Source organism: Hylobates moloch, unplaced genomic scaffold (genome assembly GCF_009828535.3).
Source record: "Hylobates moloch isolate HMO894 unplaced genomic scaffold, HMol_V3 SCAFFOLD_13, whole genome shotgun sequence".
NCBI classification, from domain to species: Eukaryota; Metazoa; Chordata; class Mammalia; order Primates; family Hylobatidae; genus Hylobates; species Hylobates moloch.
The window spans coordinates 93,521,263-93,536,763 of NW_026652288.1; the positions used below are offsets into that span (position 1 = coordinate 93,521,263).

The following is a 15,501-nucleotide window of genomic DNA, read 5'->3' on the forward strand; positions in this document are numbered from 1 at the left end:
TTTTGAAAACATACCCTGAACCCTAAGGTCAGGTACAGCTGTCAGTGTCGTGGCGTCTCCTGGGTGGTTCCATGCTCTTTTCAGCAGCCCCGCACACTGGGCCAGAGACAAGCAACAGAGCCATCGTGCTTCAAAGAGGAGCCAAGTGCTGTATTCTGAGCCACCGAATTCCAAAAAGAACATCCCTGGGAAGCTCACCCAGCCCCAGCATAGTCTGCCTAGTAAGTGTCTCTCCTGGGCCTCACCTACAGACAGGTGAGGCTAAATGGGGACCGGGCAAGATGGCCTTTGAGGTTTCATCCATCTTTTAAAGTACACATCAGTCTTGCTTTCTGCCTCCATGAGCAGGCTTTGGTAAGTGGAAGTTCTCATCTGATATCTAATAACAATTGATTCTTTGAACAGCTAATTCATAAAATAATCTTAAATAGTTAAAACATATATAACATCTAATTATCTAAATAGGCTAACTCCTTAAAAGGGGGGCAGGGAGGAAAAGGATAAATTTAATTCTGCTCATTAGTGGACTTCAGTGCACCAAATTAACTTCACATTAGTCTGTAAGTTTAATAATGACAGGTTTAACCATTGCAAAGCCTTCTGGAGGCCCTGTTTCTTTGCGTTGACCTTTTTATTTTTTACTAAGAGAGAGGGAAAAACGGTAAGACATTGAAAAAAGCATTAACAGGGAAGGGGGAGGGATAGCATTAGGAGATATACCTAATGTAAATAACGAGTTAATGGATGCAGCACACCAACATGGCACATGTATACATATGTAACAAACCTGCATGTTGTGCACATGTACCCTAGAACTTAGAGTATAATAATAATTAAAAAAAAGAAAGCATTAACAGAAACCCACCTAACAGTGGAAACAAGATTTCATTGAAAAAGTTTTCATTAACCATTTGTAACTTCCAAGTTGTCTTAACAAAAGAAAGATTTAGGTACTTAAAAAAAAAAAACAGGAAGCTAATTCCAACACTTTTCTTCCCTTTTGACAGAAAGCTCCTTTAACTCATGCCAACGGGCTATATTTATTTCCCTTAAGCAGCACTTCCTAGGAAAGCCGCGGCAGTCTTGCAGCAGACGGCATAAGAGAGCTGATGATCCCCGCAGCAGCCCAACCTCAAGAGCCCCAGCGAGCTGTCAATGCAGCTACCAAGCATGAGAGCCACCTGGGCTCCGCACCAATCGCAGCACTGTTGTTATCTCAGCCGGAGAGCTCTGGGCTGCTATTGGAGACCAACACCTGGCACCAGACCAGATACGGTGTCACACCCAGCAGTGCCTAAGAGACTATTGAGCCTCATAAAGCTTTATGGATGCCTACAGGGAGAGGAAAAAAAAAAAAAAAAAAAAAGGCAGGTATTCTTACTTATCTTAACCCTGTCCAGAAAATCTGCTGAGTCACTGAGTATCAATCAAGAGAAAAATAATGCAGAGCTGCAAAATGCTAATCTCCTTCCTCCTGCTCTCCTTCCTAACAGCAAGCCGACTCACAGGTAATACTCTTGACTCGGAAAACACAAGGGCATAGACAAATTCACACGTCCTTAGTCTGTAAACAAAAGCTTTCAGGGACAAACTCTAAAACTACAATGTACTAGACAAAACTATTTTATGAAAACAATGGCTGTCTCTGGGTAGAGGAATTAAGGGTAGTTACTTTTTTTCTATAACTTTACACACTTTGTACATTTTCTATAATGAGCCCATATTTCTTTCCTAACAATACATCTTCGAATCATTTCTGGTAAGAGATTAGACCCACATCTTTGATCCCTAAGATACAACTTGAGCTCACCAAAATATTTCAAATCACTAATTATGAAAACTCCAACCAAGATTAAAGGGTCAGCCTACCACAGAACTAAGGAAATACTAAGTAAGAGCCCTGGATTTTATGAATACTTGCTTTGTTACCTTTCCTAGACACAGAATATTCTGATTTGGTAGGAAGAAAATCCCACCAATGACACACTTTTGAGAGAAGGGGAAAAAATAACTGAAGTTCATGTGCCAGTAATAATGGTACATGAACTTTAGTTTACTTCTGCTTTTTTTTTTTTTTTTTTTTTTTTTTTGAGACAGAGTCTTGCTGTCGCCCAGGCTGGAGTGCAGTAGCGCGATCTTGGCTCACTGCAAACTCCGGCTCCCGGGTTCAAGCGATTCTCCTGTCTCAGTCTCCCGAGTAGCTGGGACTACAGGTGCGTGCCACCATGCCCAGCTAATTTTTTGTATTTTTAGTAGAGACAGGGTTTCCCCATGTTAGCCAGGATGGTCTGAATCTCCTGACCTCATGATCTGCCCGCCTCGGCCTCCCAAAGTGCTGGGATTACAGGCGTGAGCCACCACGCCCGGCCCACTTCTGCTTATTTTTCCATTCTTCCTCCTTTCCCAGATTAGACATGCTAATGAAAAACAAGGCACTCTTAGCTTTGCCTGAGAGCACTAAGAAAACAAACCACCAACACAATAAAATAAAGCTCATAAAAGCATCTGACAAGCTTTGTCTTGCTTTTCCTTAAATATTAATTTAAAGCAATTAAAATCCAAACTCCTTGGCTTATTATTCAAGAACAAACATGCCCAGGGGCAGTGGCTCACATCTGTAATCCCGGCACTTTGAGAGGCCGAGGCGGAAGGATCACCTGAGGTCAGGAGTTCGAGACCAGCCTGGCTAATATGGTGAAACCCCATCTCTACTAAAAATACAAAAAATTAGCTGGGTGTGGTTGCACATGCCTGTAATCCCAGCTACTCGGGAGGCTGAGAGAGGAGAATCACTTGAACTTGGGAGGCGGAGGTTGCAGTGAGCCAAGATTGCACCACTGCCCTCTAGAGTGGGCTACAGAGTGAGACTGTACCTCAAAAAAAAACAAAAAACAAACAAACAAAACCCCACACATAATGTGAAATTCACTGAGGTATTGCACTATAGCTAAGACTTCACACATTTTATGCTCAATACCAACATGGAATAGGTATCCCTATCCCACAACTCTTTCTTTTGCCTGGCAAGTTCTTCATTTCTCCAAATTCTACCCATTCCTCAAGTTTCCAGCCAAATGATACCTCTTCCTAAAGTGTTCCCTGAGAGAGAAGCACTTTCTCCTTTTACTAATTCCCACAGCATCTAAATTACAGTCATCTATGTAGAGTACGTGTTTGTGAGTTTAAGCTTCTACTGGTGGACAAGCAGGCCCAGCAACAATTTATCTTTATCTGCACCAGACCACTTGGTTCAGTGCTGTGCATGCATCTTGAAGAGTGTTCAAATATTTGCTAAATTTTAAAAAATGAATAAACACTGACTGCATCTTCAAAAAAAAATCAGGGCTCGTGGAGTCATATGATCTACATGTACATATACAAATAGGATAAAAAAAGGAACCATGCCTGAATAATCATGCCTCAGGCACAGAAACAGTGTTGAGGGGTAGCCTAGGTATAAAACTTCATGTTAGCCGAAATAATGCCAGCCTAATGCCAGCCAAAGTTAGTACTCAGGCTCAAAGAACTAACAGCAACAGAAGCCGCCACTTTATTAACACTTCAGGATTAAAGGATGCCTGCTAAGCCTCAAATTGTGTGTGGCCACAAGCATTAACATTATAGTCCTGAAGAAAGTGGGTAGGTGTGCGAATGCTTTATTTCAACCCTAATTATTTCTAAGCATATGTGAGAAATCACAAATATTTGAAGATGTGACTAATAGAGCAATTTTTCCAAGTCATATTCCAAAAGAATGATTTGGTCACAATACTAAGAAATGGGCAAACCATGTAATCTGCATCTTCACTTACACCTTGAAGAAAAAAAGCACTGGCGTGCCTAAAGTCAGCACTTATTCTTTGGTGCTTTGCTTCTGACTGCTGTTTGACACCATTTCTTTTCTTTCTTTATTTTTTTTGGTGAGACAGGGTCTCGCTCTGTCACGCAGGATGGAGTGCAGTGGCACAATCACAGCTTACTGTAGCCTGGACCTCCTGGGCTCAAGTGATCCTCCCACCTCAGCCTCCCAAGTAGCTGGGACTACAGGCACAAACCCCCATGCCCAGCTAATTTATTTTTATTTTTTTGTAGAGACAGGTCTCACTATGATGCCCAGGTTGGTCTTGCATTCCCAGGCTCAAGCGAGCCTCCTCCGTCGGCCTCCCACAGTGCTGGGACTATAGGCGCGAGGCACCAGCAGCACAGGTCTCCTGCTTCTCGGTTAATTGGACGTATCAAAGGCTAATAGTGGTAAATGAAACCTTACTTTTCACATAAGAGCCACAGATGTATCCTTATCTTTTGTTACTTAGAGGCTTTTTGTTTGTTTGTTTTAAATTTCTGACGAGTAGTAGGCATGCCTGGCATCCTGGGAGATCCTGTCCCAGATTTCCTCTCTAGCAACTAATATAAAAATGATGGTTATGATGATGTGACATGAAATTGCAATCTCTGCCCAATTAACTGCTTACTTTAAAGAACGAAACAAAACTATATGCTTATATAGGAATTCTGCTTCCCAACTACTTACATTATCCATTTTATACCATCTCAGACCACAAAATTTTTTGTCATCTTGCTGGTTCCCTCTGTCAGCAAACTTGTAACATGAGACAAGTTAAATATATCTGAGAAATTTTGTTTTTTGACAGGTAACGGTCAAGCAGATTCCAGATGGTGTCTGAACTTACAAAAATATTTAGTAGCAATGCATTCACTTTAATGTATATACAAAATTAGCTTGAATAAACCTATGGGCTTATTGTTGTTTTGCTAGGTCTAGACTAAGTAACAGAAAGAGAGTAGAGAAATCTTTAAAAAAAGTTCAGATTACAAGGATACAGTAAAAAATCAGGAAAATAGTACTCAAATTTCAAAGTTTAGGGGCAGGGTGTGGTGCCACATGCCTGTAATCCCAGCACTTTGGGAGGCTGAGGCGGGAGGATTGCTTGAAGCTGGGAGTTCAAGAACAGCCTGGCCAACAGTGAGACTGTCTCTACAAAAAAACAAACAAAAAAAATTTAATAAAAAAATAAAAGTTCACGGCCAGGTGTGGTAGCTGACACCTATAATCCCAGCACTTTGGGAGGCCAAGGCAGGCAGATCACTTGAGCTCAGGAGTTCAAGACCAGCCTGGCCAGTGTGGTAACAGAGAACAGCAGGTAGCTAAGGCAGGAGAATTGCTTGAGCCCGGGAGGTGGAGGTTGCAGTGAGCTGAGATTACACCACTGCACTCCAGCCTGGGCGACAGAGGGAGACTCTGTCTCAAAAAAAAAAAAAAAAAAAAAAAAAAAAAAAAAAAAAAACCAGTTTAGGAAACCTGAAAGAGTAATAAAAATAAAATTCATGTGGATTCCTGGAATTTTATAGAAGTGGTATTAGCCTTCGTATTTCTCTGAGATAAGGCTTCAGTGACATGTTAAAAACCTGCTAGAGTGGTGGCTGACTACATATCCTTTAGGGTACTCAAGGCCCAGCGGTGCCTACCTGCTGTTCTTCTCCACTTTGTAGAGGAAGAGCTCGCTGCTGCCACTGCAAACCCTGATGTCAACTCTACTCTCACAAGCTGGGGACCCCATCCCCAGAAATTTCACAGGACCACACACCAGCTCCACAGCCTCCGCCTTCTCCTGTTCTGCAAGCCATCCTTGGGTAAGCCTACTCACTCTCACAGCTTCACCTACGTGGACACACTAAAGGCTCTAAATGTTTTTTCCTACTCTCCTTCTTGTCTATGCTCTACCTACTGATAATTTTACCCATATGCACTTCAAATTCAACATCTTCAAAATCAAAATCATTCTTCTTTTTTTTTTTGAGATGGAGTATCACTCTGTTTCCCAGGCTGGAGTGCAATGGCGCGATCTTGGTTCACTGCAACCTCCGCCTCTTGGGTCCAAGCGATTCTCCTGCCTCAGCCTCCCAAGTAGATGGGGTTTCACTGTGTTGCCCAGGCTAGTCTCAAACTCCTGAGCTCAGGCAATCCATCAGCCTTGCCCTCCCAAAGTGCTAGGATTATGGGCGTGAGCCACCGTGCCCGGCCCAAACTCATTCTTAATTATCTCCCCAGTCTCCTTTTCTTATGTCCACGAATAGGTTTAAATCCTTACCATCAATCCCAGACACCCCAGTGCCTCCCTATCTTCTAGAAATGCCTTTCCTCCATCCTCACTTCTATGCTTTACAACAGAACCCTGGCCTCTCTGACATGGATTGGCAGAGCTGCTTCCTGACTGCTCCTTACATTTGATCTCTTTCTCCTGTACAGGTTTTTTTCTGCATTGCTTCAAGACTAATCTAAGATAAAAATCTACTCTCAAACATTGTAGCCATTAGCGAACTGCAAATAAAAACCACAATCAGATACCAGGCACATCTATAGGAATGGCTAAAATAAACATTATAACATTGAGTACTGGCAACAATGTGGAAAAACTGGATCATTGCTGGTGGGAATGTAAAATGGCACAGATACTCTGGGAAAGAGTACTGCAGTTTCTTACAAAACTAAATATGCACTTACCATACGACCCAGCAATTGCAGTCCTGGGCATTAATCCAGAGAAATAAAAGCTTATGTTCACACAAAATCCTGTAACTGAAGGTTCAGAGCACCTTTATTTATAATTGCCATTAACTGGAAATGACCTGTATGTCCTTTAACAAATGAATGGTTAAAGAAGCTACGATACATCTATAACATGGAATGCTACTCAGCAATACAAAGGAAAGAACTATTGATGCACACAACAAAATTAGGTGGCTATCAAGGGAATTCAGCTGAGTGAAAAAAGCAATCTTGAAAGGTTATATACTATATGATTCAATGTATATAGCATTCTTAAAATGACAAAATTACAGAAATGGAGAAAAGATTAGCAATTGCCAGAGACTGGGGTTGAGGGGACATGGCTGTGTCTATAAAAGGGTAACGAGAGATCCTTGTGATGGAACCTTTGCATCCTGACTGTGGAAGCAGTCACACAAATTTACACCTTTAAAAAATGCATAGAACACAACACATACACACACACACACACACACACACAAATGAGTGCATATAAAACTGGTGAAATCCTAAAGTCAATGGATTGTATCAATGTCAATCATTACCCTGTTGTGATACTGGACTATAGTTATGCAAGATGTTACCACTGGGGGAAACTGGATGAAGGATATACAGGATCTCTATATTATTTTTTTTATAATTGCATGTAAATCTACAGTTAGCTCAAAATAAAAAGGTTTTTTTTTAAATCTCATTAACTTCCAATAGTTCCCTGATGCCCACGGTGAAATATTTCTTAGCATGGCATGCAGAATTTCCTCCAACCTATAATCCCTTTACACATCCTATGCCCTAAACAACTAGTTCTAAGAGCTAACATTTATTGAGCACTGGCCATGTGCCAGGTACCATTTTAAATATTTTATATGTATTATCTCATTTACTTCTCAGTGATCCCATGAGTCAGGTACTATTGTCAACCCCATTTTATATACAAATGACGTAAGTAGCTTATCCAAAGTTCCAACATGCCACACGCTCTTTCCATACCTTTAGGTCTATACTTGTACCGCCTAAAAAGCCTCCCCACCTAATCACCCTTTAAGGCCCTGCCCCAATGTTACCTTCTGACTTTTTCCAGACTTAACTGTTACACTAACTGTGTCTAGCACTCAGACGTAATGGATAGATGTTTAATCAACATAAGGTCTAGACAAAATGACATGAGGAAGTTATAAAACTGTCGCCACGAGAAGTATTTGACACTGATTACATTAAGCCTGTTTCTCTGAAGTTAAACCTGAATGGAAAAGCATTCTATAATACACAGTAGGGTACACAGAAGACTCATTAGCAAGAAAATGTTAATTAATAAAGCAATGGCTTTAACACAACCAAAGAGGGAAAGGTAGTATCAGGCTAAGGAAAGGCCAGTGTCAGCTGCAAAGTCCATTATCTTTCTCAAATTTTCACATAACAAATACATCAACATAAATCTCAACTTCCTAAACCTAGTCCATTCTGCCTTATTAGGTACTTTTGTAAGAAGAGGTATAATGCTTTCTTTCCTCAGGAAAAAGAATATTTTCTCCAGGTGAAAATGCATCTTCATTATTTCCCTTGGAGGAAATTAGATTATTATCTAAAGACTGCTTAACTTATGAATTCGCTTGAAAAACATACTGATTATCCCACAACTATCTAGAATTGTTCTGAAATCTGAGTCTCTCCAAAGGATTTACATTTTATTTTATTTTTTATTTTTTTGGAGACGGAGTCTCACTCTGTTGCCCAGGCTGCAGTGCAGTGGCGTCATCTTGGCTCACTGCAACCTCTGCCTCCTGGGTTCAAGCAATTTTCCTGCCTCCCTCCTGAGTAGCTGGGAGTACAGGTGCCTGCCACCACACCTCACTAACTTTTGTATTTTTAGCAGAGACAGGGTTTCACCATGTTGGCCAGGCTGGTCTCGAACTCCTGACCTCAAGTGACCCATCCACCTCAACCTCCCAAAGTGCTGGGATTACAAGCATGAGCCACCGCAGGTGGCCAGATTCACATTTTAAACACAGATGACAGAAAGTAGAAGAAAACACCAATTTTGTTTAGGTACGTGAATGAAGCTTAATTGGCTTTATATTCTCTGTCAACGACCCCACGACCCCCTCCTCCTCAATGAGTTGTCTTCTCTTAAGCACAGCCTTTTCAGAAGGCACCAACATAGAATAAAAGTGAAAAAGAGGAGCATGCTCAGGATGGACCAGTGAGAGGGTGACAGCCAGCCGCTCTTCCACTTATTGAGTGCTTCCTATGGACCAGAGACTTATCAATAACCATAAATTCTTAACAGTAACCTAAAGCCAATAAAGAAAAATACATTTTTTTTTTTTTTGAGACTGAGTCTCGCTCTATCGCCCAGGCTGGAGTGCAGTGGCATGATCCCAGCTCACTGCAACCTCCGCCTCTCAGATTCAAGCAATTCTCATGCCTCAGCCTCGCAAGTATCTGGGATTATAGGTGCCCCCCACCACGCCTGGCTAATTTTTGTACTTTTAGTAGAGACAGGTTTTCACCATGTTGGTCAGGCTGGTCTCAAACTCCTGACCTCAGATGATCCACCCACCTCAGCCTCCCAAAGTGCTGAGTTTATAGGCATGAGACACCACGCCTGGCCAAAAAATAAGTTTCTAAATTACCCATTATATGAAAAAAGATGTGTTTTAGTACAACAAGCAGGTAAGAGACTCTCAGGAAAGGAAACTGACCGGTCGAGTTCTCCTGAACTTGGAATCTTCACGGTCTCTGTGCGTCCCAGAAGTGCTGGTTCTCTCCCTCACACTTCTATACCCAGGACTGGGGATGATATACTCTTTTCCTATGTCAATATCCTTCATCTTCTCTGAGTGGAGGTTCCAGGGCTCACAGACTGTTAGTTTCACATCAGAATTCCTGAAATTAAAAATCATCAAGAAATAGATTATTTCCTAAACAGTACTTAACCATATGCTCAAGTGCCTTAAAATAGGAAAAAAAAAAAAAAGGCAAAAGTACTAAAGCTTTCTACTGTTATAGCTACAAAAATTGATTTTCAAAAAAAGTTCAAAGATTTTGATTTCATTTTTTTAAAGAAAAAGATTCAGTATAAGACAATCAAGAAAAATTACCTTCTCCCACCTCTAAAGGAAAAAAAATTAGAAAAAGTAAACACAGTAGTAAAGTGACACCCACTCTCTTCAACGAAGCTCAAACCCAGTGTATACAATAGATAGGCTGGTTTTGTTTTTCAAAGACTTCCTGGAAACAATTTCAGTTTGTCCCAAGTATTAAAAACTCCACAATTTTAAAGTGGACATTATTTCTCCTACTAAATTTTACTAAATAAAAACTTACCAAACACTTATTCTACCAATGATATATTCCATCTCTGCCTTTTTATAATTAACTAATGGGTTAGCTGGTGTTATTTTAAAGCTCCATAAAGTTATCCAGTTAAAACAATGTTATAACTTAACTTCAAACACAAATTCCCTGGGTACTGAAAATGTTCTAAAACTAGATAGTGGTAATGGTTGCACAATGCAGTGAATACATTGAAAAAAAAAAAAAACACTGAATTTATACTTTAAAAGAGTGAATTTCATGGCATATAAATCCTATGGCAATAAAGCTGTTAGTAAAAAATAACAAAAACAAATTCTCCACCCTGTGTTACTAAGTCTTACCTAGTTTTTACCTGAAACTCTGTTCTAAACCACTGCTTGCCTGGCTAAGTCTAATCAATATGCTGTATCAACTCAGGTCACTTAAAAACAAAAAACATATACATACTTCTCTAAAATGTTTCCCCCCTCTAAGAAGGGTCACAGCCTCCCAGAGCCAAGCTGAGAAAACACCTTTCATACTAGCCTCCAGCGGAAATTAAAGACGTGTAGCCGTGTTGCCTTCTGGATTCCATAAATCCCTGGCTATCGCTGTGACTTAAAAGTACTACTTCTGCAGCACAAAATTCTAACCATTATAATGCAATTTTTAAGGTGTTAGATAAAAAGAGAACACTTACTAATCCTCTGAATAAAAAGGACTAAATCTCCTACACAAAGACAGGTTTCCAGTCCGAAGAAAGCTTGATTTCTTGCCTTTCAGAATTCTGGTTCAAGTACCCTAAGTTGATGTAGCTGTTACTTATCTTTAAAAAAAAAAAAAAAAAAGTCACCTTGTCCAATGACAAACTACACCATAAAGAACAGCGGCTCACCAAGCCAGAGCGCAGCAATCACGTCATTGAGACCTCATTAAGGCTAAACTATAAACAGACCTGGCATCTGCCAGTGTCCCCAGTGTTGAGCTGTAGCTGTAGACCAGAGTAACCTTCTTGTTACGGGAATCACGAAAGTCTAACCTTCCCCTTCAAGGGTTCCCTAGCTTAGCTGATTATCTGGAGGAGGAAAAGATTAGTACTACCTTTTTAAAAGGTGGGGGTGGGGGCGGTGAGCAGTTTGAAAGGGAGGAGGTCACTGGAACTCATCCACAATATGAAATGCCACGTCAAAAAGAACACGAACATAATCTTAATTATCTAAGCACCCATGATAACCAAAGATTCTTCCAACCACTTTTATTTCAAAGGATAAAGTAGAATCAGTGGAGCACAGGAGCAGAGAGAGGCAGAGACAAAACGACTTCCCTGTTATGACACAAATAATGACTGTTTTGTGCCTACAGTGACTGCTGTGGTAGACACTGCTAAACCATCCTATGGGACTAAGTTATTCTATGTATGAAGGGTGTGGGAAACAGTGTTCCATTATCTCTAACACACTCATCTCTACTTTCCTGGAAAAAGAGGCACCATCAGGAGAGCAGGCAGGCCCAAAGTAGGCACAAAGTTACTGTCTGTGGCCTTGAACATAAGGACACCATCGTCTGTGTATCTGGAACATAAAAGAGGGCACCCCACGTGGAGGCCGGCGAAGAGCTGGGAATCCTGACAGGTTTGGAAAGAAACAAAGCCCCAGTCTGAAGCAAGCAAGCAAGCAAGCAAGGATGGATCCCCAGGCCAGCCTTTTTACTGATACTATTTATATTTCCCTATCTTCTCGTGTCCTCCTTTAAAGTGGTTGGAAAATCTTTTTTAAATGCTCACTTGCCTCAGCTATCAAGAGAGGAAGAAAGAGAAGGGATTTTTGTTTGTAAAAAAAAAAAAACAAACCTGTTGTCCAGACCTGTACAAGGGTAGAAGCAGAATAATCAAAGTGGGAGAACCCCAAAGAAGTGCCCAACAGGGTTGAGGCCACTTAGTCAGCTGCCCTTTTTTACCATGACTCTCTTTCCACTGATAAAAGTGTAGACACTCTCCCTGCACAATGATACTGATTCAACTGCATGGCAGGAGGAGAGTTGCACGGGATTACCAGGCTGGTGTGTGCAAGCTGCAGTCATCCCAACACTCATGAGTAGGTTTGCATCACCTCCAGGCCCTCAAGCTGCATGAGGAAGACACCACGCTAAAGGGATATGTATTTACCACACCCACTGTAATCCACTTGTTGCGTCTCCAAGCAGCCTCACCTTTCATGCACGCTGCAGACCCCAGCAAAACCTAGCCATCTCCTCCTCCAAGACCTCCTGAAACTTTCCCCGTCGTTCCTGTGCCCACCTGCCTCCAGCCTCTCCGTGTGTGCAGAAACCAAATGACCCCTGTGTGATAAACACAAAGCCACCCGCGGCTCTGTGTGGCAGAAGCGAAAAGAGCAGTGGATGACCGTGGAGAGATCTGGGCTGCGTTCCCGGCACAGCCACGGGTTTGCTGCGCGTGCTTATGTCACGTACCTCCATTTACCCGCTTGCAAAAACGAAGGGGATGACTTACTTCGAAGGTCGCTGGCGACTCCTCTGCGGGTTGAGCAGGGTGCCCCGAGCCACCCGCTGCACAGCGTCCCAGGTGGGCGTTTCTCTCAGACCCGCTTCGCCTGGGATGCCCGGGCCCTAGGGCGTTCCCACAGCCCGCTCCGGCCTGGCCAGGCGAGCGCGACCCACACCCACGGCCCGCGGGCGCAGCGCCCCCTGGCGGCCGCGGCCAGGGACAGAGCCCGCTTCCCTGCCCGCTCATCCCGACCCTACCTGCCTGTCTTCCAGCACACGACCCCGTCACCAGACCTCGGGCTCACAGGCCTAGGCGGCGGCGGCAGGAGACCAGGGGGAGGCCATACCCCGTTCCTCAAGTCTCCAGTGTCCCCCGAACTGCTCGTAGCCCTGGCCACATCCCGCCACGCCCCGAGGAAATGCAAAGGGGTGATCCCCGTGACAACCGAGCTGGAGGGCAGGGGTGAGGCAGCAGCCATCACCTACCTGCGCCCCTGCTCCTGGACAACCGCGCCAGCCGCTCAACCACGCTCCCGAGCATGAGCCCCGCAGCAAAACAAGCCTTTATAGCGGCATCAGCTGCCGCACCGCGCAAGCGCGCTGCACAAAGCATTCCCAAGGCTGAAGGGAACTGTAGTCCTCCTTCCGAGTGCCCAGGGCTGCGGACGCGGCGAAGGACTACATTTCCCAGAAGCGCCGGTGACATCCCGGGGGCGGTGCGGGCTGCCCCTCTTCCCACCGAGCTCCCGGCTCCGTTCCATCCTTGCCCGTGCATCTGCGAGCCTGTCTGGAATCTTCTCCGGGGTCGTATTCTCGGGGGGAGGCAGCCGGGAGGCTTAACCGTGGCCCTGTGTTCGCACACAGTGCCGTTCGTAGGCAGGGCAGTCCCGACCCTGCGTGGCCGTGCAGCTGCCAGAAAAGATCGTGAAGGTCATCGTAGCCCGCGTCTAACCCGTTGAGAGTAGTCAGGCCGGCCAGCCCCAGTTCTTATCTGTTGTGGCAGATACGATTGCTTGCTCATGGTTCGACCCTGCAGTCTGCGCAGATACCGCCTTTCTCACTTTAACACCAACTGCCCATCAATGTCGCGCTGCCTGGTCTCTAGATAATAAAATGCCAGGATCCCAGTCTTAGAAGTGGCAAGAGCCTTAGAAATGCTGTGCTAACTCATCCTCTTCTTTTTATAAATGAAACTGAGGCTCCCAGAAAGATTGATCCCTTTATTTCTCTGTTTCATCGGTAGCTTCAGCATCATTAAATAAAAGCCACTGTTGAGTTCTTCCCTACGCTGTATCCGATGCTTTACATACCATTCTTGTTTCCTTTAATCTCCATTACAGCCCTATGAGTAGGTATTATGATTTTTTTTTTTTTTTTTTTTTTTTAAGTTATCTGGCTCTGTTGCCCAGGCTGGAGTGCAATGGCACGATCTCGGCTCACTGCAGCGTCCGCCTCCCGGGTTCAAGCAGTTCTCCTTGCCTCAGCCTCCCGAGTAGCTGGGATGACAGGCGTCCGCCACCACGCCCGGCTAATTTTCGTATTTTTTTAGTAGAGACAGGGTTTGGCCATATTGGCCAGGCTGGTCTCGAACTCCCGACCTCAGGTAATCTGCCCGCCTCGGCTTCCCAAAGTGCTGGGATTACAGGCGCGAGCCACCGCACCTGGCCGTATTTTTTTTTTTTTAAGTCAAAGATTAAAAAAGAAGAAGAAGGAGAAGGAGAAGAAAAAGAAGAGGAAGAAGGAGAAGGTAAAGTGACTTGTCCATCTTTATAATAACTAGCTAGTTAGCTAGTGTGAAGACTCTACTGTATCATAAAGCAGCGTATTCTTGCACACGGATTGATAGACCAATGCAATAGAATAAAGAGCCCCCAAACAGACTGGTGCATACATGTAACTTGATCTGTGACAGAAAACCTTACGAATCCATGGGGAAAGCAAGAAGAGTCAGTAAATAGTACTGGAAAAATTGGTTATACATATGAAAAAACAATCAGGGATTACCGCTTCGTACCACACAGAAAAAAACCCATTTCAGGTAGATCAAACGCTTAAATGTGAAAGGGAAAACTTAAAAACTTTTAGAAGAAGACAGGAAATATCTTTATGAACTTGGGAGTAGGAAAGAACTTTTTAAACAAGAAACAGAAAATGAAGAAAGATTGATAATTTTTGCCATATTAAAAGATGGCATAAATTGAAAAGATAAACCACAAGTTATAACTGACAAAGTTTTTGAATCAAAAATATTCAAAATAATTTCTAAGTTCAGTAAGAAATGGCAGATAACCCAATAGGAAAATAGGTAAATGACATGAACAGACAGCTCACAGAATAGGAAACTTGAGCAGCCACTCAAATATGAAAAGACACCCAATCTCATTAATAATCAGGGAAATTGAATTTTTTTTTTTTTTTTTTGAGACAGAGTCTTTCTCTGTCCCTCAGGTTGTAGTGCAGTGGTGCCACCTCAGCTCACTGCAACCTCCGCCTCCAGAGTTCAAGTAATTCTCCTGCCTCAGCCTCTGGAGTAGCTGGGACTACAGACACCCGCCACCACACCCAGCTAATTTTTGTATTTTTCGTAGAGACAGAGTTTCACCATATTGGCCGGGCTGGTCTTGAACTCCTGACCTTGTGACCCACCCACCTCGGCCCTCCAAAGTGCTGGGATTACAGGCGTGAGCCAATGCACCTGGCCCCGAAATGTAAATTAAAATAGTAATGAGATACCACCTCACCAAAGATTCTAGTACCTTCCAACAATGCCTCAAACACTGTAACACCGAAAACTGCAGATCTGATATCATCATATTTTTTAAAAAGCTTCTAAATCCCCCTGAAATACTTCATATATGTTGATTATAGTTTGTTTTTTATTAAAAAAGAATAGATGAACACCAGACAGCCCTGGTGGCAGGCTTCAATACACTGTAGTACTGTCTTGGTCTGTCCAAGTATAGTCTGAGTGAAAGAATTATACTTACAAAATTACCCCCTCAAAATGTGTTTGTGTTGTGAACTGTTTAGAGGGGTGATACTTCCCAACCCTCAGGCAAGGGGGCTAGAGAATCTATGTTGCAGTGTAGAATTGTGTGTCCTTTCCTTTTCTTTTCTTTTCTGTTCTTTTCTTT

The 15,501-nt window shown here is 43.1% G+C and overlaps 1 protein-coding gene and 1 long non-coding RNA gene across 8 annotated transcripts in view; one reads left to right on the forward strand and one right to left on the reverse strand.

Moving 5' to 3' along the window:
- Positions 1-12,975, reverse strand: part of ABCC5 (ATP binding cassette subfamily C member 5) — a 96,064-nt gene extending 83,089 nt beyond the window's left edge. For 3 of the 7 annotated variants that reach the window (XR_009209339.1, XM_058426490.1, XM_058426491.1), the window contains exons 1-2: positions 12,375-12,494; positions 9,271-9,454 (exon numbers count right to left, since the gene is read on the reverse strand). Coding sequence is in view for 6 of the 7 variants with exons in the window: in XM_058426490.1 (XP_058282473.1) it covers positions 9,271-9,399 (129 nt within the window). In the remaining variant the exon portion in view is untranslated. Of the gene's footprint in view, positions 1-9,270; positions 9,455-10,333; positions 10,608-12,374; positions 12,498-12,853 lie in introns of those variants that run through there. The other 4 variants (XM_058426489.1, XM_058426487.1, XM_032171742.2 and 1 more) reach the window with 3 other exon arrangements.
- LOC116479885 (uncharacterized) lies at positions 1,385-6,422 on the forward strand. Its single transcript, XR_004251149.1, has 3 exons — positions 1,385-1,508; positions 5,462-5,652; positions 6,269-6,422. It is a non-coding gene; the product is annotated as an uncharacterized LOC116479885 (long non-coding RNA).
- Positions 12,976-15,501: the final 2,526 nt, after the last annotated feature.